Source organism: Neolamprologus multifasciatus, chromosome 18, assembly GCF_963576455.1.
Source record: "Neolamprologus multifasciatus chromosome 18, fNeoMul1.2, whole genome shotgun sequence".
Lineage (NCBI taxonomy): Eukaryota > Metazoa > Chordata > Actinopteri > Cichliformes > Cichlidae > Neolamprologus > Neolamprologus multifasciatus.
Window position 1 is genome coordinate 2,501 of NC_140456.1, and position 27,336 is coordinate 29,836.

Here is a 27,336-nt window from a genome sequence, read left to right on the forward strand (position 1 = left end):
AACCCCTAACCCTAACCCTAACCCTACCCTAACCCTAACCCAACCCTAACCCCTAACCCTAACCCCTAACCCTAACCCTAACCCCTAACCCTAACCCTAACTCCTCCGTCCTATAAAGCAGAGGGGTACAGATCGACAGATTTCCATGAGCGAAATGTTGCCACCCGGTGAGGCCCAGCTGGAGAAAGCACCCTGTGGAAAATCTGGTTTTATAACTTTGGACTGAATACCAGTGATGGAGCTGTAAATGGGACTAAAGGCAGAGCAGTCAGCAATCTTTCTAAGGCCCTTCTTTGTAAAGAACAAGCCACATTGTTGCATCTTAACAACTTTATTACAGGTTTAGATGAACAGATTCCTGCACTTCCTACTGTGATATTCAGCACAGAAGGACAACATTCACTCGACTAGTAGAGCTGCAATGTGTATGTTAGAACAGTGGAACCAGTGTGTAAATGAGGCATCCCCATAATCCTTGAAAAGTGGGAGGAGAGTAGTGGTGTGATTCACCTTTCTTAAGTTCCAATGCTCAGCGGGTCCTTTGGACAGAAATAAGTTCTTCTTCTTTCAATAATTGTTTATTCTGTTCATTATAGAATCAGCTAGGCTCCAGTGGTCAGGAGAAGCTTCTGCTATATGAAGCTGTTACAGTGCTTTTTGTTACATTGAACGAGAGTAGTTTTTCTTGTTGCTTGTTTGATCTACTGCCATTTAAAAGATTATAATTACTGAAGTGAATGTGTTTTGAGATAGTTTACAGTGCCACTGAAGCTCCACTCAAACAAGTGTGCCTCAACAGTCTGAAATGAAAAGATTTTTCTTGCTTATTTATTTCTCTCCCTCTCATGTTTCTGTTTGGATTCCCATTGGACAAAGCACTTCGGTTTGTCTTAGCAGGCTGAAAACAATAATTTTGGATGTTTCTTTCGGCTCTTGAGGTGCCCTCATTGAGTGGTTTTTGCCCAGTGTCCTCGAGGGTATGTGAGGAGCCTTCCATAGTTGGGTTGTTTGGTTTTTACCCCAGCAGCTATTCATCTCCATCTCAACAGTTCATGACCAACATGCCGTGGCTGCCCCCTGTACCTGTTGAGTACCTGTACCCTCATCCACTGGAGCCTGGACCTCCAGCTGATTGCAGCCACTTCAGTGCAAGGAGGAGATGCTTGCTTTTTGTGTGACTGTCTGGCAGTTCACCCTTCCCTTTCTACCCTAACCCATTTTCCACTCCAGCCTCTACCCCACCCGGTTCAGACCTCTCCTCAGGCAGGGAGGAGTCTGAACGGACTGTCGCAGGATTCTCATTAATACAGGAAAGAAGGGATTTGAAGACGAGATGAGGACTTTTAGCATTTCCCCCCCCCCCCCCCCCCCAACCAAATCCTAACCTTAACCCACCATCCAGTCCTGCCCCCCTTCTCAAGAAGGAGAAAACTTGAATATAAACTCAAAAGAAAAACCGTTGTTCCTTCCCTCCCCCAGAAGGCAGTAGAATATCATCATGTTGCCATCATGCCACTTTTTTTGGGGGGGGGGCAAAATTCCTTGACAAATATGTTTCTCTTTTTTGTTATTTCGTCCCTCTTTGTTACAGCTACGAAACATGGACGAGGTGTTGCCCCATGGGAAAATGTGCTATAGCTAGAAAACTGTGTTTTCATATATACATGCATATATAACAAGCTTTTTAGTTTCAAAGCCAATGGAAAGACTACCACAATCAGTAGACGGGAGTTGAAGTGTTAAATATTGTTGTTACCGTGTCTGCTGTAATTTTTTTTCATTCAGATTTCATGGTTTAACATGCTATGCTGAAGTTCTTTGTGTTTCAATAAACTCCACTGCATTGACTTATATTTTTCAAACTGATTTTGCCTGAAGGCACCCTGATTTATACCAGCAGAAAATAGCAGGATCTGACAATTCAATCAATGGCTTTATACATTTTTCTTTTTATTTGAATTGATTCTTTTCTTTTCATTTTGTCTTTTGAATCAAATTGAGGAAAAAATGTAACTGTTTATGAACTATTTGTACAATATAAAATATATGAAAAATTTATGAATCACTGAGAGACATGTTTCTCTCTCTGTTCCTTGTCATCTGTGCAGGCTGAGAATATTACTACAAAAAGTCCCAAAGGTCAAAAGGTATTCTCAAGTGGAAGTTCAGTAATGGTCAAAATATTAGGCACATGCTTTCTTCCATTTGTGTGACTGAGCATGCAGTTCAGCAATTTCACCACTAGATGGAGTCATTGCCAAAGGAATGTCAACTTTGAATTGGAGCATCACTGGGCTGACACATTACACATTATCACATTATCCAGGGATGTAACAGGATCTCCTACAGAGTGGGACGGTCCTCAGGCTGGAGGACCACAATCACAATCTTCACAATCACTGTCCACATATACATACATACATATATATATATATATAGTGATTGTTTAATTTAAACTGAAGGCTTTCTTCCCATTCATTCATACAGGAGGTTTAAAATAAGTTGTTAAGTTAACCCTAACAGTGTACAGTGACTGATCAGGCAGTACAGTTTTAGGAACCTTTTTCCCTGTGGCTCCATTTTAATTTCTCATCTGTGTTCCCCGCGTCTTGACGCCTCCTGGAGAGCATGATGATTAACATAGCCAAGGCGATTATGAAACACGTCAGGTTTACAGATGAATGATAATAATAATAATAATAAATGTGAGATACTAGCTCTACATGAGTGTCTCCTGCAGTTAATATGTAATACACAGATGAAAGATGAGGTGAAATAAGAATATCTCAATAATAGACTTAGAATTTTCTATTCTAAGCCAATTTTAAACAGGTGCCTGCAGATTCTTTGGGAGAATTTGGACAGTCTGTCTGACATCTGCATTGACTCATATTTGTTTAACAACCCGGGTCTGCGCTCAGGTGTCGCACTTTGGATAAATAAGAGCCGCTAAGCATCTTAGCAGTAAATGAAATGCGCAGAGAAGTCTGACGTGAAAGCCGTTTCTCAGTAGTCAAGTAGGCGAGTCCGTACAGCACAATCGTTTGACAGTGTACTTGATGACATTTCTGTTACAGAGTTTTTACTGCCACCCCCTCTTAATTTAAATATGAACAGAAATTACACAGATAATTAGGGTAGGGTTAGGGTTAGTGTCTGTGTGTGTGTGTGTCTGTGTGTGTGTGTCTGTGTGTGTGAGACAGAGAGACAGAGACAGAGAGACAGAGAGAGAGAGAGGGAGACAAATCACAAAGCACTGAAATTCAAATTTTGCCCTGTAGACCTCACAGTGTGTCTGTGTGTGTGTGTGTGTGTGTGTGTGTGTGTGTGTGTGTGTGACAGAGAGACAGAGAGAGGGAGACAAATCACAAAGCACTGAAATTCAAATTTTGCCCTGCAGACCTCACAGTGTGTGTCTGTGTGTGTCTGTGTATGTGTGTGTGTGTGTGTGTGTGTGTGTGTGAGACAGAGAGACAGAGACAGAGAGACAGAGAGAGAGAGAGGGAGACAAATCACAAAGCACTAAAATTCAAATTTTGCCCTGCAGACCTCACAGTGTCTGACTGTCTGTGTGTGAGTGTGTGTCTGTGTGTGTGTGTGCCTCTCTCTCTTTTACACAAAAAGCACATGTGAGTGCAGTTGCAACGCCTTTAATATGCAATGCACAGGACTTGCCAGCTGGGCGCCCTCCTGTGGACCACAGAGGCAATAGATTGTCCCAAGCTGTTCAGATCCACGGCGTGAACACCTTTTGACACTTTGTACCGCATTGAGCCAGCAGAGGGAGCCCCTCTTGTCAAATCCCAGTTGCACAGCAGCTGCCCTGCTTCTGTCTGTGTGCTTTGGTGTGTGTGTGTGTGTCTGTGTGTCTGTGTGTGTGACAGAGAGAGAGAGAGAGAGAGAGAGAGAGAGTGACACTTGCTGTGTATTTAAAAACCAAACACTCAAACAAACCAAAGAGAATGACAGATGCAGAAGGCGATTGTACTGTTTGTGGCAACCGACCATGTCTTGCTCTCCCCTTGTACAGTGCGTCTTGAAGGCATGTGTGGACCAGGAGATGGCGCAGTGCTCCAAAGACCTGGTTCTGCTGTCCCTTCTGCTGTCTCTAATCTATAAGTGGCCATTAGTGAAAAAAGCATCAGTTCCCTTAAACACTAGTAAAAAGCAGAGCTGGTTCAGCCTTTGGAACGTAACTGAAATAAAAACAACTACTAAATATTTTAAATTAACTCTTGAGTCATTTCAAGTTTTTAAAAAAAACTTTTCTCCCAGCAGCTTCACACATACAAACTCAAACCTTTTTAAGTTTTCAGTTGTTTTTCTGCAGAAGCATAAAGTAATTGTAATTTTACTAATAATTTTCTGTAGAATTTAAAACTTTGACCACCAGGGGCGTTGTTTCTGACCAACATATGTTTAGGAAGTCAGTGACTTTTTCCTTCATTACATTACCTTACATGATTATGGAATAATCCAACCTAGCTGTAAAGTGACGATAAGTTTTTTCACAGGTCAGTAATGTGATGGTGGACACTTCCTTAATCAGCTGAAGACAAAACGTCACAACAAGCCAGTAACTCATAATCTACAGAAGAGACGACCAGTCAGGCTCTGAGGTCTCATCCCCGGAGCTCCAGATTTCCTGACAGTCATTAGCTTTCATTTTATTGCTCCAGTTACTGGCATAGATTGTCTTTCAGAATAAAACGGGAGTTGGGGCACTGGGCTGGCAGCAAAAAAATGTCAATCATATATATTTCACGTCTGCATTATTCATAATTGTTTTTCCTGTCCTGTTTGGTTCTTTAGCCGTCAGAATTGTTGTCTGAAGGCCAACAAAGAGACCCAATGGATTTACTTTACCAAGTGGATCATCACGGCCTTGCTGTAGACCTTTATTTAGAATAAACCTTTATTATCCCACAGATGAGAAATTTCGGTGTTACAGAGCTGTGTCTGTGAACGGAGAACAGCCATGTGCACACCTGTGTGGATCAGTGTGCTCGTATTCAAAAGGTTTCTCAATGTAACGATCTGCTAGAGGGTGTAGGGAGCCATCTCTGTTTCTCATCCACAGCATCTGTTTATCCTGTCTTCCTTCTCTCACCCCAACCAGTCGCAGCAGATGTGTTTCTTCTTGTTAAAAGGGAGTTTTTCCTTCCCACTGTTGCCAAAGTGCTTGCTCATAGGGGGTGATATGATTGTTGGGTTTTTCTCTGTATCTATGAAGCGCCTTGAGGCGACCTTTGTTATGATTTGGTGCTATATAAATAAAATTGAATTGAATTGTGTTTTAGAGGCAGGTCTTCCTCCAGCTCCCATCTATCAGCACCTTGGTTGATTACCTCACCCACAAGTGATTGTCCAATCAGCAGTTCGTTGGCTGGAGGAGGACATCCATTCAATGCTGGATTGGTTACTAAGAACAAGCATCTGGACCCTGGATGTGAGTAATCCTGACAAAGAGTTATCTTGTGGAAAAAAGGATTAAGGATCTTACTTAGGAGCTTCAGCGTCATTTGTTTTTAAATCATTCATTGCAATTAAACACACTAAGGTGAGAACTGCAAGTCTGCATTTTGAGTCCACCAGGGAACCCTAGACATGACAATACTTAACCCCTAAAAACTCACGTTTTGGCCCAAACTTGGCAGGCAGGTGCATGCTGCTACCAGGATGCCACAGAATTTGTGGATTCTAGGCATTAGGGTTATTCAGTCATTTCCAGTGAACCCCGTTTTAGAGCTGGCTATAGCCTAATGTAAACCATTGAAATCTTTAAAGAATAATTAAAAACATAATTCTAATAGCATACCCTTTTTTATCTTTTGACTGATTTCTAAACATTAAAGATACCATTTGGTCCAATTACTTGATTGAAACATTAATGTTTTATTATTTATTTTATTAGCATAGAACCATATACAATATCAAACATGGAATTTACTATTTAATTCATTACACCAATATTATCTCAAGGCTGTGTGCATCACATAAAGGTCTACTGGGAGGCTTCACCTGGCTATTAAAACCACTTTGATGAAGGTTTACATTTTCTAGAGTATAAGAGTAATTTTTCTGAAGCCTAAAAAAATAATTGCAGACTGGTTTGTTAATACCTTCTATTTGATGAAACACTTAAACCGCTGACAAAAAATTTCCTTATTTGCTTTTTTTTTTTCTTGTAACCAAATTTTCAGATGATATGCCATACACAAATCTATGCATAACACACAAGAAATTCTTTATTTGTCATCTTTAGTATATGTACTTTGAATATTTAGGATTTTCATGCAGCATTTGCACTACTTTGTGTGCCAAAACCCAGACAATAAACATCAGTATCCCCTTAGCAGAACCAAAGCAACACTGGCCAGTGAGTTAGTTCATCAACACATATTACAAATGAAAGATCAATCACCACACACCCAATAATGATAACACAGAAAACATCAACAGTGATTCAAGAGTTACAGTTACAACGTGTCAGAAAAAAGAAACCCAAGTTTCATGTTGCAGTCACAAACAAATCACAGCATTAAAGTTTCTGTAGTCTTTCATAGCAAAACAAAATGATTACCACACAGTGCAAAGACAGTTTATCTTTTTCCTTTGTTTTCACCTGGTCACTTCAAGCTTTTTGTTGTTGAGTTATTATTGTTTTATATATAATTTCTATTTAAACAAAAGGCATATCTTACTTCCACAGGAGGGTGGAACATACTACCACACCATGCTTAAATCATCAGGGGAACTGGGAAGAGTACTACTCTCTCTCTTCTTTTTTTTCCTTTCTTTTTTTTTTTAAAATAACATTTCATTTTAGTACAGTTTCACCTGCCAGAGAAACTTTATTGTTTGTCCAGCAGACAGCTGCAGCAGGTACAACGTACAAGAAAAGGAATGGCTACATGCTGATTCAAAGGCTGGGACACAGATTACTCATGTTTCTACTTATCATTTTGCCATGTCAGGGAACATCTTACTCCAAATGTTGAGTAAAGTTTTCTGGGAAAAGTCCTTTTTGAGCACCAGCTCCAAATGTTAACCAGTCGCTTTCCTTGATCCCTGTGAGCCAGCCGGCATCCTGCAGCAAACATACAAAAACATCAGAACAATCCTGTTAAGATGTTGTTTTTCATGTTGGTGAAGAACTTTTATTTATTACATTTCTGTGTGACCAGCTATTATCACCTGATCTTCCACTGAGGCAGTGGGAACCACCAAAACCACATCGCCTCTCTTCAGGTCAAGTTCATCTGAATTTGCAGCCTCAAAGTCGTGTATGGTCTCCACCTGCAGGTATCCATCATAGTTTACAGACATTAGACTCCACATTTTAACAGTTCGTTAGAAAAGTATTTTTCCTCCTCAATTGATAGCATAAAATATTTGCTTTTACTAAGAAGCCTCACCTTGTAAAGGAAATCATCAGGAAGTCCAGACGCTCCCCCAGAAGGACTGATATGCTTGATGTTCTGGTTTTCAGTTGTCACCCCATTGTCGCTGATTGCAGTGGGAGAGATGATGTCAGCATCTCGGTCATCATCACCTTCATTACTTGAGGCAGGCTCAATCACAACAGAAGGGATTGGCATATTTTCCTGCAGAGGACATTCAGCATTTAGCGATCACATCTAAATACTTTCATTTCATATTTATAGCATCACAGAAGGTTACTGCTGCAGAGCATCTTGCGAAATGAAATGTCCCACTTAATTTCGCAATATTTTTCTATGGCTGAAAGAGTTAGCTGATCTCAACCCAGCAGGGCACTTTTACAGTTAATAAATTCAAAACAGAGGGCAGAGAGCCACAAACAAGCAGCAGCTGATTGTGCTGCAGTAAAGACCTGCAGAGCATCTCAAAAAGCAAACAACATTCTAGTGTAATGATTCTACAGGCCGTTACAACTGCAAATGATTTGCTTTCAAGTATTAAAAACAATTCTTATATCTGAAATTATGTCAGTTTTTCAGTTTTGAGCCTTGGTTTAGACCAGGGGTCTGCAACCTTTAACACCCAAAGAGCCACTTGGACCCGGTTTCCACGCAAAAGAAAACTCTGGGAGCTGAAAATACTTTTTGAAATCTAAAATGAAGATAACACTGTATATATTGGGATTTTTTACCTTTATGCTTTGTGTGAACAACTGAAGTAAGTAAGTAAAGTTTATTTATTAAGCGCTTTTCACAGACAGGCAGTCACAAAGCGCTGTACACAAATATTAAAATAAACAATACAATCAATAGACATTATACACAATGTAAAAGATCAAATGTAAATAATGTGAAGAATATAAAATACGTAGATCAACAAAAGGCTTGTTTGAACAGAAAAGTTTTTAACTGCTTTTTAAAAGAATCCACAGAGCAACTAAGGTGTGTTGCTTATGAAATCCATGAAGTGCTACAGAGAAAATTACATTTTATTTATGTAATTAACACATTTTGAACTCTTAAAGAAATATAACAAAAGGAAAGCTGAACTAAAATGATCCATGTAGCAAACAAAAACTGTTGTGAGCCGCCACCCTTATATCGCCTTTGGGCTTTTGGAGCCTTGACCTGGCTTTTAAAAAGTAATTGGAAAAAAAGCTCTATGCTGCTAAAAAATGAAAAATAGATATTTGAAAAATTCTGCCTAAATATGTATTTTACCTGGTTAATGTGTCGGGTCTGTCGTGATATGTTTACAATGGGACTTGTGGTCCCGAACCTCTGCGCACAGCATCTGCAAAACGGGGCTTTCATCTTTACGCAGGACTGTAAGCTGTCATCTGTGAGGCGTGAGCGGTGTTTGTTTTTAACAAAGTTCACGGTGAAGAACAGCTGCCGACATAATGTGGACCCGAAGATCCATAATTGGCCTACCTGGGGTTGAAAGTCTTGACAAATGCACAGCGTTTCGGCGGGTATACCGGCTTCCGCGAGTGTGACGCTTATTTTGAGCGATGAAAAAAATAATAAGATAGAATTTTATTTTTATATTTCAAAATCACAATAATCTTCCAATTTAGAACTACAAGTTAAAAAAAGAACTAAACACAAATAAAATACACTTCAGCTAAATACTTCTAATTTATTTTCCGAAACCACCCGGAGCCGCAAAATAAAGACTAAAAAGCCGCATGCGGCTCCGGAGCCGCGGGTTGCCGACCCCTGGTTTAGACACATTCCTCCAGTGAAAATGGGAAGTTGTGTAACAGTTAATGCATTACTTTTGTTAAACCCCTTGAATGAAAGCTGAAAGTCTGCACTTCAATCAGATCTTATTGTCCAATCTAAAATCCACTGATGTTTGATTAAGGAACAATTTGTATGTTTGTAGAACACGCTGATATGACAATTTCAGCCACTCTCTCTCTCTCACACACACGGGCATTGAGTTAAGTTTCATGATTTCTTCTGAATCTAAAGTGATGATGCTGCACTCACCGATGAAGCTGCTTCACTGGGAGAAGTTTTGGCCTGTTCAGCAGGAGGAATCTGTTTACGGACAGAAATCATTTCCATTTGAGAATATTTGTGTGGCCTTTGAATGTTTGAACAAACATTTAATAATAACTTTTGCTCTTGTAAAATTAGAACTTTGACCTCCCTGTTCACATGTGAGAAAAGAGATATGAAACAGTGACCACCACCCTGAATTCAGCATGTGTAAAATCACAGGGAAAAAAAGGGATTTTGTTTCAAAAAATGACCAACGTAGGGGTCAAACCATTATTCTTCAAGGTCTCTTTCAGAGAGCTGCATTCATTCTCATCATTTCATTTCAACACTTCATCCATCCTCTTCAGGGTCATGGGGGGGCTGGAGCCTATCCCAGCTGTCTTCGAGTGAGAGGCAGGGTACACCCTGCACACGTCGCCAGTCTGTGCCAGGGCTAACACACAGATGCAGACAACCATTCGCACTCACATTCACACCTATGTTGTTCAATAATTGTTGCCAATAAAAAGTAAAAATGACAGTGAAAGCAAACAAACAGAAGAAGTGGAGTATCCTACCTCACTGACCTCTGCCTGTTGTGAGCCTGGAGATACCACTGTTGACTTTGGGAAAATAAAATAGATTTTGCGTTGATACCTGCTCAATGATCCAGGTAAGGAAATCCAAAAAGTTGATTCTGTTCATCTGGACGTTTTCAGTGGGAGAAACATTTTATCGTCATCCCACTGGAAACGCTACGTCCAGATGAACATAGACAACTTTTTGGGAAAACAGTAGAATATAACGATTTAAACTCAGTGATGCTAATTGAAAAGGGTTTTGTTTTTGTTTTGTTTTTACAAGCAGCATTGTTTTATGACATTTAGTTAATTTTGTGTCATAAAGTGGATGGGGTAGGGTAAAGATTGGGGTATGGGTTTGTTGGCATGAAATGAGAAGGGCAAAGGGTTAAAATCCTTACACAAAAAGACATTTCATGTGCACTGGATACAGGCTTGAAACAGAAGAATGATTTCCACACTGACACATCTCCAGTGTGGAGTTCAATGATTTTCTCATTCAGTGATGATGATGATACGATGAGATGGAGGTCACAGTGATGATATTGATGAGATGATGATTAGGTTATCACAAAAGGCAGCATTTTTACAAGGTTATCCACTCACAGCAGGCTTTTCCTCCTTCAGGCTGTCTGAACGTGTGTCTGTATCGTCCTGACCAGCTGGAGCAGCTCCAGATTCTTCCACCTCACCAGCAGGGGGAGCTGGAGGTTCCTCCATCTCTGCTCCTGCAGTTGAAGATACAGGTTCCTCTCCAGCTAAAAGAGGTGGGCACTCATCTTGCTCTCCTCCAGTAGTGAGAGATGGAGGTTTGTCTTCTGCTGCAGGCTCTCTTGAGCCTGCAGCTTGGGCCTCTGCAGCTTCCAGAGCGTCATTTGATTCACTGTTTCCTTCATTCTTTTGCAGAGAAAGATGGCATTCAACTTTAAATGTCCCACTTCATTTCACAATATTTAGTATGATGTTCATTAAACGCCAACAGAATTCATAATATGAGCTCCCAGCATTTAAACAGTTATATGATTACAAGTTAAGCTTTAGGTCAGTCTAAGACTTTTCACTGGCAGAAATAAATACATCTCAGGACTGATATCAAATATTTACATGATGTAAAAAAAAAAAGTATGTAGTTACCTATGTAGGTGATAAGTACATACATATGCAGCTCTGTGAAAAACTAAGTACACCCTTAATTAAGGAATTAGGAGGTTCCATAGCAGCCAGGTGCTGAAGAAAATGCACCAATTATGGTTGTTTATCAAGTGTGAGCACCTCTGTAAGAGCAGCTCTTCTGGAAATTTGCTGGTTTGCACCATTCTGGTGTGTGTTAATACAATGACACAATCTTCCCTGGCGTGAACATCACAGCAAATTTACCCCAACGTTAGATCATAGGATGGCTGTGGTTCAGTGGGTTGTCTAGGAGTCTGGAGGTCAATGGACGATTCCACAGCTATTTCAGCCTTAATGTCAAAGTATCCCTGGCCAAGATACTGAATTTTCCTCCAATGCATGCATTACAGTGTTTAACAAGGGATTTTGGCTTTTAAAACAAACAAAAAAACCCACTTGAATGAATGTGTGTGTGAGTGGGTGAATAACAGGGCTGGACTGGGACAAAAAAATCAGCCTGGGCATTTTGACTAGAGACCGGCCCACCAGGTATTAAAGCCATAAAGCCTTTGAATGAAAACAAACACTGTTGTGACAGTGATGTACAGTCTTGTTGGCATATATGTATGATTTCTATACATTTTAGATCAGATAAAAACTTTGGTTTTTAAGATTCAGATCATTATATATTAAAGCGAGATATTTTAAATGAGAATAAGTAAGTACTTCTTTGTGCCCTCCTCTCCCTGTTAATGCCCTACCTGGCCCCCTGGCAAAACTTTGCTAGACCCGCCCCTGCACAGTTACCAGCTGTCAGCTACTTAGAAAAGGATCCTGGTGTTATTTGTCTCTCAGAAACAGTTCATAACTTCCCTTCAACTCATCCATGTCACCTAAAAGGTAAACCTGTTTCTCCATCACCTGTTCAGCTCTGATGATTCAGTAAGGACATCTCCTGGTTTCATCTGCATGTTTCTCTCTCTTACCACATATCCAAACCGATATCATGACCAGCAACTCTACTAACCTCATGAGTAAAATACAGTTCACTATCAGTAACACAGCACCCACCCAGCTGTATAGAAACTCCGTCATGCTAGCTAGTACGCAGTACAAGTTATTGTAACTGACTGTAAAAAGTCAGCACAGCGAAAATAAACTCCACATAAACTTGGTTTATATCTGACCCAGATACACTGCAGTCATAACTTCTTACCTGAAGTTCAGTTCACCTGACACTCGGACCGGCAGCCGCCTCATGTCTCTCCTCCTCCTGCCTCCCCTTTCTCTCATCCACCTGCTGACTCTGTGGAAGCTCCGCCATAGCCACCACCAAACAACTGACTTATTTTTACACATCGGCCAGCATTAAAAAAAAACGTAAAAAAAACAAACATCGGTCCACCAGGCAAATGCCCGGTATGCCCGATGGCCAGTCCAGCTATGGTGAATAAGGCTTGTAAGCAAAAAGCCTGCAGTGGTCAGCTAAAGCACAAAAGCAGTATGCAACTACAAGTCCATTTATCATTTACTGTGGGAAACTCCAAAAAAATACAAGAGCTCCATCTCAGACTCTTCAGTTTGCAGGTTTAAGCTTAAACTTCATGGCAGTATGACTTAAAAAAAAAGCCTGAGCATGCAGGACTGCAGGGGAAGGCTTCTTCTGTCTAAAAAGAAAGCCTCCTGGAGCAGTATCCTTCAGACAGACAAGACCAAAGTGGAGATGTTTGTCCATAACACACAAAATCAAACCCAGCATATCAGCAAAAACACCTGAGAGCAGCTGTCAACACTGTGGAGGAGGGACGATGATCTTAGTGCACCGTGAACTCTTGTCTAAGTGTTCTAGAGTCAGTGTGAGGCTGTCTGTCCCACAGCTGAAGTTCAGACCATCAGCAGCAGCACAAAGATCCAACAGAACGGCTGAAACAGGAAAGAATGGAGCAACTACGATGGTCCAGTCAGAGTCCAGAGCTCAACCTGAGTGAGATGCTGTGGTTGGACCTTCAGAAGGCTGTGCATAAGTGAGTGGACATAAACTCCTTCACAGTGACAGAGAAAGTCCCACAGAAAGCATCACAACAGGTTAATGAAAAATGAAGTGGATTCAGTTTTTCACAGAACTGTAAATGGGTGTGTAGATACTTAGTTAGATGGAAGATGGGGGGGGGGGGGGTTACACAAATGTTTATAAAACTCACCATCTTATCAAAATCTGCGAAAAATGATGGATCCTTAAGAGTGCATGTGTTTAATAAAAAGAGAAAAACAAGTCACAACTGACTGATTGAGATTTGCATCATTTTTTAGCATTCACAAATAAAAGGGAAATATTTAAGAGATGGGGATGTAGGATAAGATAAGATGCAATCAAAGTTCTGCAACTGCACCTTCAAAAATTATGGTCCTATGAGGCCACTTAAAGTGTGAGATCCATGATTTCAACAGTTATCATACATAGAGAATTTCCCCCCGTGAAAGTTTTCTCAGATTTCTTCTCTAACATGCTATGGTTAGAATCTTTGGAGAAAGCAACCATCTCCAGATTTAACTCAAATGCAGGTTTAAGGAGCTACATTTGAAAAATTCAAATGTAGCAGGAGTGCTGTTGCTTTACTTTCAGTACATCTGCAGAACACTCTCATCAAACATTGTTGTGACATAGAACAGAGACACTTGGAGAGGAGACTAACATTACTTGGACAATAAAGGCTTCTTGGCTTTGGGGAAGTAAGCTGTTGGGTTCGCCGTCTACTTTCAAAGTCACTAGTCTCTGGCAGTGATCTCTGAACTCTGCATTGACCCCTTCCTGCTTGTAATCTTTTTACGTTGTTCTACTCTAAGTCTGAAAATTGTTTGTAGAAACTAGAGAAAATAGTAAAAATGACAATGAATTAGAGCGAATCATTGGTGAAACCCAAACTTTCAGTTGACTTAGTAAGAATGATCTTCTACCAAAACCCAGACACTAATCACAACAACTCGATTCATTTCAGTGTTTTGAATCCAAATACTTTAAGCTTAGAATAAAATTACCTGTGAAAATCCATTAAATGTATTGGCCACCTAAATTGAATTCCAGAGATATATGTTAGTATTAATAATATTAGAAGCCTTCAAGTAAGACTAATCTAATAACAAGATGGACTAGATTTGAAATGGGTGTAAACATGGAATGAACAAGCAGAGGATAGTAAGAGATGGAGGCAAGCAAAAGGAGAGGCAGGAGGAGCTCAGGCTGAGGTCCAGGTTTTAGGACTTTCACTGTTTCTCAGTCTCTGGGAGGGTGGTAGACAGGAAAGGTCTGTTTGAAATTTGTTTCTATTCTTTTCTAATCTACCATTCAACTACAGAAGGAAGGGAGTCAAGTACCTCTTCCTTTTCTGTATCTAGCTCTTGGTACAACTTTCCAAATCTCCGGTTTGCCGCCTCATCTTCGGACATGTCTGAATTTTCTGGTTCTTTGTGAATTCGGGGATTTTTTACTTCTTTATTTCCTGCTGCTGCTGTTCCACAGATGGATGCAGAATTTTTGCTGCCACTACCTTCCTGCCAGGAGGTATTGCTGGAAGCAGGAGCCCCGGTCCCTGAAGAGATGGCTGGGAAACTGTTGGAAAAATCCCACCCACTCTTTCTATCCCCAGTTAACACAGCCTCAGCTTTCTTTGAAGTCTCAGCAAATGGATCAAATTCAAAACCACCCCTTTTGTCTCCACAATGTGATTGTGCAAAAGGATCTGAATCAAACGCACCTCCTCCCTGTTTTTCTTCAAAAGGATCAGAATCAAACGCACCTCCTCCCTTTGTTTCTGCAAAAGGATCGAAATCAAATGCACCTCCTCCCTGTTTTTCTTCAGAAGGATCAGAATCAAACGCACCTCCTCCCTGTGTTTCTTCAAAAGGATCGGAATCAAATGCACCGCCTCCCTTTGTTTCTGCAATAAGTTCTGAATCAAACGCACCGCCTCCCTTTGTTTCTGCAATAAGTTCTGAATCAAACGCACCTCCTCCCTTTGTTTCTGTAAAAGGATCTGAATCAAACGCACCTCCTCCCTGTTTTTTTTCAGAAGGATCAGAATCAAACGCACCTCCTCCCTGTGTTTCTTCAAAAGGATCGGAATCAAATGCACCGCCTCCCTTTGTTTCTGCAATAAGTTCTGAATCAAACGCACCTCCCTGTGTTTCTGCAATAAGATCGGAATCAAACGCACCTCCTTCCTGTGTTTTTGCAAAAGGATCGGAATCAAACGCACCTCCTCCACGAGTTTCTGCAAAAGGATCGGAATCAAACGCACCTCCTCCACGAGTTTCTGCAAAAGGATCGGAATCAAACGCACCTCCTCCCTGTTTTTCTTCAAAAGGATCAGAATCAAACGCACCTCCTCCCTGAGTTATTGCAAAAGGATCGGAATCAAACGCACCTCCTCCCTGTGTTTCCGCAATAAGATATGAATCAAACGCACCTCCATGTGTTTCTGCAAAAGGATCGGAATCAAACGCACCTCCTCCCTGTGTTTCCGCAATAAGATCTGAATCAGACGCACCTCCTCCGTGTGTTTCTGCAACAGGATCGGAATCAAATGCACCTCCTCCCTGTGTTTCTGCAAAATGATCGGAATCAAACGCACCTCCTCCACGAGTTTCTGCAAGTAGATCGGAATCAAACGTACCTCCTTCCTGTTTTTCTGAGATAAGATCAAAATCAAACGCACCTCCCTGTGTTTCAGAGAAATAAACTCTTTCATCTGTTTCTCCTTCAGCTTCACAGTGATCTTGATAAACATCTAGTCTCTCTGGCACTGCTTCGGATGAATTATTTCTGTTTCTTTTGGCTGCAATACTAGAACAATCAGAAACAACTTCTCTTGGTTGAGGACAATCTCCTGGGACAGCTCCACCTGCCTGAACCTTCTGGCTCTTCTCTTGGGTTCGATCATCATATGAAAGCTCATCATCAGCACTTGCCCAGCCTCCTCCCTGACCACCATCACCCCACTCCTCAGCAGTTTCATATTCAGATCCTGACCCTTCAGGAGACCTGGACCATTTGTCTCTTCTGTCCTCTGCAATTTCCTCAATTTGTTCACCGTACTCATTGGTGAATATAAGTCCCGGGGTAGACTTTCTGCGATCTTCCTTCCTTAATTCATCTGCCCCTGAATCTGCCTGCCCTGTACTATCATCCTCCCCACAGCACAGGGAGGAATGAAGGTTGGAGTTAGGTTGAGATTCCCAGCTGCTAACCTCATCTTCAGCTGGTGTGATTTCACTGTCCCGGGTGATTGCTGTTGATTCTCCACCTGGCTGAATCCCTTCTCCCTGGGGCCAGCCCCGAGTCTCACCCTGCACCCCTTCTTGTGCCCCTTCCTGCCCCACAGTCGGACCTCCAAGGATAGCAGGTTCCTCAGCTCCTGAAGCATCTTCTCCGTTGGCTGACACTGAACCAAAATCAGCAGACCAGTCAGCGACAAAGCCGGTATCTGCAGCCTGCTTGGACAGGTAGCGAATGATGAATTAAAGTTTGCCCCTCCCCACTCTAACCTCAGTACAAGGTTGTGCAACACAGCATGTTATCAGGCAGACATGTGGTTTCATGGAAGGAAATGAGAATACAGTGTCGTCTGCACAAAGATGACCAGTCACAGCTGATCAAACTGTTTCAGTTTTCTGATTGAAGCACCTGCACTTCTTCAATGTAACTTCAAGGTGAAGTTTTAAAATAAACAATCAAAGAAAAAAAATCACTAGATTAGAAATCTTCTAGTCTACTGTTGGACTTTTGGGGGGCATTTTGCTTTCATTTGACTGTAGTCTATAGAATCGGTCAGGTCCTTGAAGAAGCAACGTGTACAACTCAGCAGTCATCTTAGATGTAAAGTAGATGATTATTTTTTAATGAATGCAGATATAGCCATAACTTTAATTTCAATGGGACTCTGACCCATAGTCCCATTAGACATTAGCTGCTGTATTTTTATTCTAGTGCCTTGCACCTGAACATTTTCACAGAGTTTGCACATTGAAATATATATTGTGGAGATTAGAATATTATTTTACTGTTACTATTCATAACCATTATCATTACTGTTGCATTACTTATCATTTATCATTATCATTTCATCAGAGCATTTATTGAAGCTGTTGATGTTACATTAAAGTTTGTATTTCAGGTGTGAGCATAATTACATAATAATTATTATGATTAGCTCTCATAATTCTCTCTGTAGCCTTTATGACTCTCTTGAGAGCCTTCTATGCCTGAGTGGTGTTTTTCATAACATACAATGGCGCTAGTAGTGACAGCGCTCTCCACCAGTCCTCTGTAGGCTTTAGTGATGAAGCAGCCGGTTCCTTCCTAAACACCATGATGAAATAAAGCCACTGCTTGGCCCATTGTCACTGTGGCATTTACAATCCACCTCAGGGGTCCATGACATGTGAATGTCAAGGAATGTGTGGCCATAAGCTCTTTTCACCCCAGTGACATTGATATGGAGAGGCAGGCTGTGTTTCCTGAAGTCTAGGAGATAGATGTGTGTTATTCAAGTTTTCTTTCAGAAAATATAAGCGTTACAATTGAGTTAAATGCACTTTTGGTCCATAATTATCATTAGCGTAACAAAACAGAGAAGGAAAGAGGAAAACAAGACTAATAAACCAGTGGAGAATAGTGACTAGCATTTTACTCATGAGATAAGAAAATTATCTGTTCATTTTAATAAATTTATTTATTTATTAAATATCTAAAATATAACAGGACACTGGCGTAAATTCTCGACCGTCTCACACTTCTGTTTAATCAGTTTTCTGTTTGACGTTTAGTCAGCTGTGTAAAAACTAGAGATGGCACGATACCACTTTTTTATGTCCGATACCGATATCATAAATTTGGATATCTGCCAATACCGATATGAATCCGATATAGTGTGTTTCTTAATCAATAAAACGTTTTTTAAATATCTTGCTGCATTTTGTATAAGTTCATACTCAAGTTTAAATAAATAACAACACTAAAGCTATTCTGTTATACTTGTATGTAAAAAATACACTGCGCCCAAAATATTTCATAGTTCAGCAAAACTGATCAATCTAATAAACTTAAACCTGCTCCATCCTCCCTATTCTGGTGTTTTAAAGAGTACTTAGCAGAAATATTAAGCAACCTAACTAATAGGGTTGCAAACTCCCAGTAAAAAAAAAAATAGGGAACCACCCTCTTCCTCATGATGCTTAATCGATGTAATCAAATTTAATTTGATGCAGGGGGAAAAATGCACAGAAATAAATTATTTTTCAAGAATAATTAAATAGATTCAACATCTTTCTTCAACAGAACTGCAGACTGCACAGATGGTATCTTCCCAAAGGAAAAAGTACTATAGCTTACTAGGGTATATTAGACTTAACAGTTACTATATACAGTAATGGACTTCTATACATTTTACATCAGATTAAAACTTTGGGTGTAAGATTCAGATAATTATTTATTAAAAGCTCGACATTTTAAATGAGAACAAGAAAGAAAAGTATGTCTTTGTGCCCCCTTTTCCCTGTTCATGCCCTATCGGCCCCCCTGGCTAAACCTTGCTAGATCCGCCCCTGCACAGTTACCAGCCGTCAGCTGCGTAGAAAACGATCCTGGTATAGAAAGTAATAATAAATAAATTCTAACAACAGCTTATCAAGCTTAAACGTGCTGCTGTTGTTCAGCCTCTGGTTTCCTCTTTCTGGTGAGAAGTGGGCCAAAAACTAAGAAGAGAGACGGACTCGCAACAGAAAAGCCGATCAGCTGATCATTAAGCAGTTTCACGATTGAAGTAGCAGCAGGAGAGAGAGAGAGAGAGGCACTCGCTCCATATATCGGTTGTTAAGCTTAACGCTAAAATGCTTTACAAACAATCAGAGATGAACTTACACACTTGCTTTACTTTTCTCTGGGAAAACTTCCTCGGAGATGAAATGCTGGTTTGGTGGCGAGGCTACAAATACACACAGCCGCTCTGTCACGTGATGCATACTGCTGCTAAGTGCTACGGTTATGAGCCGAGTTACGCCATGTAGCAAGTTTTGTGAGGTGCTTTTTTGATATTTAATGGATCGGATTACATTTTTTATTTCTCGCCAATATCCGATCCAGTAATTTGGGTCAGTATCGGACCAATACCGATACGTAATATCGGATCGGTCCATCTCTAGTAAAAACCACCCGGGGGATTAATAAAGTTTTATTTTATCTAATCTAATCAAATAACTTTAATCTCAGCCAAACGGATTTACTCACGAACAAACAAAACACTGAAAAAAGCCCAACGATAACATTTTTAGGTTGTCTAAGTGACTTATATATTACATTTAACCCGAGTAGCGAAAGTCCGCGGTGATCTGAAAATGATGTGCCGGGAGTTGTGCCGTTCTCGGCGGCTTCAGTGACCCTCGAGCTCCCGGCGAGCTATAGAGCTGGTGGGTAACAGACGTCTCCGAAAACGTCTAAGCACTTTTGCAAATATACGATATCTTGATAAACCGAGCAGATATTTGATGTTTACACAGCTACTTTCTCACCTGAAAATATGTTAAAAGTTTATTTTGTGACCCAGAAAGATTAGTATGAGTAATTTTAAAATTTAGTAGCGGCCGTCATTGTTGGAAACTGGAGTTTGGCTGGGCCGCGCTATGAATTCTGGGATATGATGGGCCACAAAGGACACACCCGACCCATCCTTCAAATTCGGGGAAAAGGAGGACGCATTTGTCGGCTGCATTCGGAGGAGTCCACGAATTCGGACAGCCTTCGGCGCGTCGCTGTGACGTAATCGGTCTACAAATGCGGCCTCAGGAGGAATGCAGCCCGTGAATTTGGACACGACAAGAGTGTCCACTGGCCTGTAGGTGTAAATAGACTGCAGAGTCCTGGCCTGAAGAGGTAGCTCTTCTGTGTTGTGCCATCTGCTTCACCAGAGGTTGTTTGGTTTCCCCGATGTATAAATCCTGGCAATCCTCCTGGTACTTAACAGCGTACACTATGTTACTCTATTTGTGTCGGGGGACCCGATCCCTGGGGTGCACCAATTTTTGGAGTGGCATATTTTGGGGCCTGAAAGAGACACCGTGTCTCAGCTGTTCTGATACAGCAGTCTTCATGTCAAACAGTCTTCATGTGCAAATAAAGAGTGCTGCTTGGCAACCAGGCATGCTGCATTAATTTCTTTGGGGTCAAAATGAATTAGTCGGTGGTTCTAGGTATGTGTTTGTTTGTGTTGTTTCTTTTTTAACCCACACACCTAAAATTCACAACATGAATGAATCCATTTTAGAGAAAGTTAAATATGAGATGATGGGGTTTTAATTTAAACCAGTTATATGATTTTTTTTCCCCCAAACTAATTTTAAAAAGGTTATACTACTAGTACCACTACACATATAAACACTATAAGATTACAGCTTCCGAGAACCTATGCTGTGTTTTGGTGTATAAGTGGTTAATATATTTTTTGTCTTAAACTAAACAGGGGGTAAGACAACCAGCCTTGGGGAAATCTCCCATACGTTTTGGTCTTGATAAATGCTCAATCATCTATGTCAGGAAAGCCCAGAAAATGTATTCTGTTCATCTGGACACGGTATTTTGGAACGATGCATCCAGATGTACAGAATACATTTTGTGGGGCTTCCTGAATTTAACTAACTGCTCCATCTCCTCTTTGTGATAATGTTTTTTGAAACTGTGGAAATTGTAAATATGTGGCAACAGCTCTTCAGCGATACCACGACTGACTAAAATAATGATTTACATTTCCAAAGAAAGAAAAACTGACCCAGAAAGATCCATTTGTTGACCAGCGTTGACTTTGTGCAGACTATACTGGATTAACAAGACCATCTGATGGAGTGAATAACTTTATTAATAAATGATGTGTTACAGAGTGAACTATGTGAGTTTACTTACAGGCTGAGCAGCTTGGTTATTCGCCTTAAAAAGGGGATAAAACTGAATTTACCACTGCAATCTGGATTTATGGATTTACTTGATCGTTTTCTCATTAAATCAAGCTGTAGAATAAGAAGTAGTTGGGTTAGGGTTAGTTACTCACCGACCACATGTCCCATGGTACAGCAGTCTGAAAGGAGCAAAAATACTGAATAACTAACACAGTTTGTGAGGTACTGGCAGGAAGAAAGGAACAATGTTTGGACTGTTTGATTTGTCAAATATATTACAGTTTAAGAAAATCCATATAAAACCGCTTATCTTCAGAAGTAATTTTTAATACAACAAGAAGAAATATAAAAATCTAATCTGAGAATTAAGGACCGAAGAGCTACTAACAGGTGTGTCAGCAGCTGAAATGCCACCTGTCTTCTAGTCTGTTAGCTGATAGCAGGTGAATTATTTATCAGTTTGCTTCCCATTGTCATCATTACAGTAATTGAAGACTCAGCTCTCAATCGCTCCTGCCGAGATGTCAGAAATAAGACCTGTGCACTGCTATGGTTTTCAGGTGTATGTGTGGATGCTTTCGGGTAATAAAGGGAACCTGTGGTACTGGTGAAACGCTTTCATCTGGTTGAAAAGCATCAAAGTCCAGATCAAGAAGAGATTCGCCGGGCCGTTCATTGGGCTGCGGATGACAGTGCAAAAACAAGTAAGCAAGTCTGTAACCCACACGACATCTGCCGTCATTATTCACATGGACTCATACCTGTGATGGCGAAGGAGCAGGTAAAAATTCTCCACCAAAGAGGTCGATGATCTGTTCCTCTGCCACCTCCTTGGTTGGTGTGACCTTTGGTGGAGGAGGCACCGGTGGCCCCTTTTTAAGCTACAACGAACACAGCGAGCTGTTAACGATCATTTTGAAATAAATAAATAAATAAAAACATGCTGCCAAAGACAGACACCTTCTGACAAACTGTTTCAATGTCTGTACCAGCATTATGTGTCTAATCACTGCCACTGGACATAAAACACAAGAATCCCACAGAAAATGGATAGAGGCTGAAGCACTAAACCAACCTTTAAAACAGGGCTGGGGAACTTCAGGACTCGAGGGCCAGTGCACTGCAGGTTTTAGATCCCACCCCAAGTCAACACACCTGAATCGAACGATTAGTTCATTACCAGGCTTCTGGAGAACTTCAAGACATGTTGAAGATGCCATGGAAAACAGCTGACACGTCTAAAACCTGCAGGACAGAGGCCCTCGAGGCCTGGAGTCCCCCCCCTCATTTAAAAGGACTAACAGGCCATAGGAGGCGCTCCCACTTTCCTCCACCATGACATGTTTACTTTTCAGCTAAATTGTAAAAGTATGAAGCCAAATTTACTTCAATAGATGATTAATACTTATTTTAATTGTGATACCGTTTTTGAATTTGTTCATAGATTAGACAGTGATAGCTGCTACGTGCGTACAGATCACACAGAGTTTATGTCTGAGATCTGAGACCTTTATCACACAAGTACAAAATAAACCAGTCTGAAGAAAACCTTCAACTGTTCTGATGGCAGACGGCAGATTCTACAACACTGGTTCCTGTGACATCTTCAGAACTGTTGTGCTTTCCAGGAATTGGAGACGCACTCTACCATTTGCCTCGGCCCTGATGGAAAGCACGATGAGGTGAAGTGAAAGAGACCTGAGAAGGGCTCGGTCTGGTGTTTAGAAAGTTTGACTGGTGCATCACTGATTAAACATTTGGTGACAGACGTTGCTGATGTGGCTCTGCTATGGAGAAACAACATCATCCTTTAGATTAACTCACATACTTCACTCAGTTCTCAGTGTGATGTTTCATGCATGTCATAAATGTTTTCCACATCATGTTCTCCTCCTGCTGCAGAGCTGCTCCATTGGGACTCCTTTATTCAGGATTTCTGTGGCTGAAGTCAGCTTAATTCCTGGTCATGTTAACAAATCCAAACTGAACTGTGCTGAAGCTGAAACTCAATGTGGTCATTGTAGTCAAACTCATAAATCTGGATTAAGATATATAAATATATATATATATATCTATATATATATATATATATATATATATATCTATATATATATATATATATATATATATATATATATATATATATCACTCTTTCTCTCCATATCTCTCTCACTCGCGTTCACTCTCTCCATACGCCATCCCTGTCTTTGAAGCATGGAGTCAGGGTGGTGCCGCAGCCAAGCACCACTGTCGAGCAGGTGTTGTTGGCTGTAGGTGAGCAGGTGGGACATGGAAACATTTCGTATGCTTCACGTATGAATAAAGCGGTTGTCATATTCTTGAAAGAGCAGGGGTTTGTGCCCTCCACTCACACCACTGTGTCAGGGGTACCTCCATTTATTCCCAATGTGGCTTTGGAGCAAGAGCTGAAGCGCTTTGGGAGATTTGCAAGTGGCTTCCAGACAGTGAGTCTGGGCTGTAAGGACACCAAGTTAAAGCATGTTCAGTCCTTTCGGAGGCAAGTGTTCATGTTTTTAGACTCCCCCACACAGACACTGGATGTCTCCTTCTGTGTCAAACATGAAGAAGGGTTCTACACGGTGTATGCTAGTTCTGGGAAGATGAAATGTTTTGAGTGTGGAGATGTGGGTCATAAGAAAATAATGGGTCCTCATAGGCAGCTTGCAGCGGGACCTGCTGTGGATGATAGTGGGGAGGGGGTGAGCGGGTAGCAGGCACTAAACGTGGCTGCGCCTTCGGCGTGGGGTGAGACCGCTGTTGCCCCGACTGAGGCTGTGCCCCTAGTGCGGTACGAAGCTGCTCTTGTCCTGGCTGAGGCTGTGCCTCCAGCGCGTGGTGAAACTGCCCTATCTACAGAGGATGCTGCGCCTTTGGTGCGAGGTGAGGTCGGCGTTTCTCCCGCGGACGCTACGGCTTTGGTGTGGAGTGAGTGATTGCATAACTACAACCAAGTCGAAAGAGAGGGTGGAGGCTGGACCTGCGGTCAGTACGTTGCAGAAATGGATGAAATGGGGAGCTCTGAGTTGGGTGTAGAGTGTGTTGTTGCCTCGGGGGAAGGAGGGGTGGAGGAGCAGCAGTGCAGGACGCCTGCTGGTTGTTATGGTAACGACGCGAATGACATGGGGTGTGATTCTGACTCTGATAATGTTTCTGTAGCAGACAGTGTATCTCAAAGTGCGGATTTGTATTCTTTGGAGGAAATCGTTGCTTTTCTGGATGACACCTTTGGTAAAAAGGTAAATGTTAGGGAATATTTCCCTGATGTTGAGAAATTCTTTCGGTCAGTTATGATTCAAGTCAATTCAATTCAATTTTATTTATGTAGCGCCAAATCACAACAAAAGTCGCCTCAAGGCGCTTCGTAGATACAGAGAAAAACCCAACAATCATATGACCCCCTATGAGCAAGCACTTTGGCGACAGTGGGAAGGAAAAACTCCCTTTTAACAGGAAGAAACCTCCGGCAGAACCAGGCTCAGGGAGGGGCGGCCATCTGCTGCGACCAGTTGGGGTGAGAGAAGGAAGACTCTTCAGAAAGTTGTGCACAGCAAATCCAGCATGTCCAAATTAACACTGTCAGATTTGATTTCAACACTTTTAAAGTGTCTATATGGGTCCACACCAGAGAGTGTTAATTTAACTCTTTTTGGAGAGTTGGTATGTTAACTCTGATTTAGTGTTAAACACCAAATCTCTCTGGAGTTGATAATTTAACACTTGGTGTTAAGAGTTTATATATTAACTCTCAAAGAGTATTTTAGTTTAACTACGTAAGAGTTATCTTCTAATTAATTCTAAAAAGCGGGAATTTTACTGTTCTGAACTTCTAGAAATTTCTTTTGGAAATAAACATTTACTAAAAAGACGCAATGGTTTTTGAAAAACATTTATTCTGAACCGTGCACCACAATTTCAAAACATTTTCTGAAAGATGTAACAGTGTACATGTTCTCACTTTCATTAGAATTTCGTTTATCAAAAGGTCTGACATAGGTGAGCTGGTAAATGCAAATAACAGCATTCTCATCACTTATTTCAATAAATACAAAATACAATATGCATGTCCTTCATTCATCACTTTGTGGAACTTCAACGCACTTCTGCTCTCCCCCATATTCCATCTTCACAAGCATATCCTATGTGGAGATTGAATAAAAATTAGTTGACACTAATTAATGGCACAAATCAATTGCAGCACAGTAAAAAAAAAAAAAAAAAAAAAAAAAAAAAAGGGAATCCTTTTTGAGCCATTACTTGTGTAAAGTATTTTCCCAAAAGATAAGGACACAGGCAACAGGTAATACTGAACTAAATGTAAAACCTCAACCTTTTTCATTTTTACCTAAACCGTGTGCACAAAACTCTGGAGGAATCTAAATGCTAACGTAGAACCAGTCAGGACATCTGCTACTGCTGTTTGCTCGTTTTTTATGGGAGATCGTTTTCAGGCTTCAAGTAGCACCATTATACCAACATTTCACATTCTAGACATTGTTTTAGGTGTATTTGACCAAAAAATTTAACCGAAAATTCACATGCAAACTTTTTTTCAAGGCTGTGGTATTTGCCGAAAACAATACCTTTCAGCTAGCTAAAACAGCGAGCGGTGCTATCAGCGAGCAACATGGCTAATGCCTTTCACACAGCTTTGTCTCAACTCCAAAGAGCCACAGAAGTAAAAGCTAATAATAATAATTGAAACAATCTTTGAAAAAATGACTTACCAAGCATGGCAAACAACTCAAATATGTAGAGCAAAATGTTCTGAAACGGCTTCACTTCAGCTTCGATCGGAGCCGTGCTGGGGGCGGAGTCTGTGAATTTACTCTATTAGTGTCATAGCCCCTCTAGGAGTTCAGAGTTAAGAGGTCAAGAGTTAATGTTTCCATTGTAACACCTCCAGATTTGAAATAGAAACACTCATTTTTAACACTCGATTTTAACTACTATCATTTTACACCTCAGAGTTACATTAAAAGCATGTGACTCTACTTAGAGTAAAATTAACTCTAAGACTACTAACACCAAAACATTTAACACTTTTGAATTTGCTGTGTGGGATTGGACTTACTGGATGGTAAAAAGCGTTATCGCCTGAAGAAACATGTTACTGGTCTGAGGAAACAGTTGAAGCGTCTGAATTGATAGAGACAATGAAGTTTTTACAATAAAACATTATGATCATACAACACTGGGTGTTTCATCTCTGCTGGGTTTTTCTGTTTGCTTTCTTGATGGCTTCCTCTTATGTGCAGGGGTTGAGGGTGGCCTCCTGGAATGTGAATGGGTGCAGGGATGCAAATAAAAGAGCCTTATCAGCTGAGGTGATCAAACAGAAGAGACTAGATATAGTCTTTCTCCAAGAAACACATACTGACAGTTTAAATGAAATAGACTGGGATCTGTGGTGGCGAGGGCAGAAGTTTCTTAGCCATGGGACAAATTTTAGCGCAGGAGTTGCTGTTTTATTTTCTCCTTCTCTAATGCAAAATATTATTTTCAGCATAGAGATGGTAAAGGGCAGATTCCTTTTGGTGAAGGCTGAAATTGAAGGTTTTAGTTTTACTTTTGTTAATGTCTATGCACCAACCTTAGGGTCTGAACGTGAGATTTTGTTTAAAACATTAAAAGAAAAATTAAGTGGTGCTGCTCAAGGGGACTGTGTTGTGTTGGGTGGGGACTGGAATTGTTGTCTTGACTTTACTTTGGACAGGACTGGGGCGGAGCCGCATCTTCAGTCATCTTCTGCTTTATCAGATGTCCTACGGAATATTACTTTGGTTGATGCGTGGCGGATGAAGCATCCCTCATCCAGGCAGTATACCTGGGTGAAAGTGACTGATGGCAGGATTAGTGCAGCGAGATTAGACAGGTGTTATGTATCTGTTTCATTTACTGCTCGAATTATTAACTGTCAGTGTTTTCCTGTTGCTTTTACAGATCATCACTTAGTTTTACTGGAGCTGTTTCTATCTACCACCAGCAAATCCAAATCTTTTTGGCGGTTTAATATAAAATTATTGCATGATCGGATATTCTGTGACAATTTTGGGGGTTTTTGGGATTACTGGAGATCAAGGAAGGGTGATTTTGATTCCCTTACTCAATGGTGGGAGGTAGAAAAGGCCCAAATTCATGTATTTTGTCAGCAATCTAGTTTTCTTTTTAACAGCCAATATCATGAGAACTGTGCAGGAACTTGAAAAAGAGATAACACATATGGAGAATGTGTTTGGTTCACAGTTAGG

At 40.8% G+C, this 27,336-nt stretch overlaps 1 protein-coding gene across 15 annotated transcripts in view; it reads right to left on the minus strand.

The window, feature by feature from the left end:
* Positions 1–5,875: 5,875 nt before the first annotated feature.
* The window catches only part of amph (amphiphysin), a 44,686-nt gene continuing 23,225 nt past the window's right edge, over positions 5,876–27,336 (minus strand). For 2 of the 15 annotated variants that reach the window (XM_085140333.1, XM_085140343.1), the window contains 13 exons: positions 21,829–21,948; positions 21,664–21,747; positions 21,220–21,246; positions 21,075–21,098; positions 14,501–16,615; positions 14,165–14,194; positions 13,330–13,362; positions 10,622–10,912; positions 10,013–10,057; positions 9,441–9,491; positions 7,419–7,607; positions 7,198–7,299; positions 5,876–7,090 (listed from right to left, as the gene is read on the minus strand). In XM_085140333.1, coding sequence (XP_084996459.1) covers positions 6,986–7,090; positions 7,198–7,299; positions 7,419–7,607; positions 9,441–9,491; positions 10,013–10,057; positions 10,622–10,912; positions 13,330–13,362; positions 14,165–14,194; positions 14,501–16,615; positions 21,075–21,098; positions 21,220–21,246; positions 21,664–21,747; positions 21,829–21,948 — 3,216 coding nt within the window. In that variant the 3' untranslated portion in view covers positions 5,876–6,985. The remainder of the gene's footprint in view (positions 7,091–7,197; positions 7,300–7,418; positions 7,608–9,440; positions 9,492–10,012; positions 10,058–10,621; positions 10,913–13,329; positions 13,363–14,164; positions 14,195–14,500; positions 16,616–21,074; positions 21,099–21,219; positions 21,247–21,663; positions 21,748–21,828; positions 21,949–27,336) is intronic. The other 13 variants (XM_085140338.1, XM_085140334.1, XM_085140344.1 and 10 more) reach the window with 13 other exon arrangements.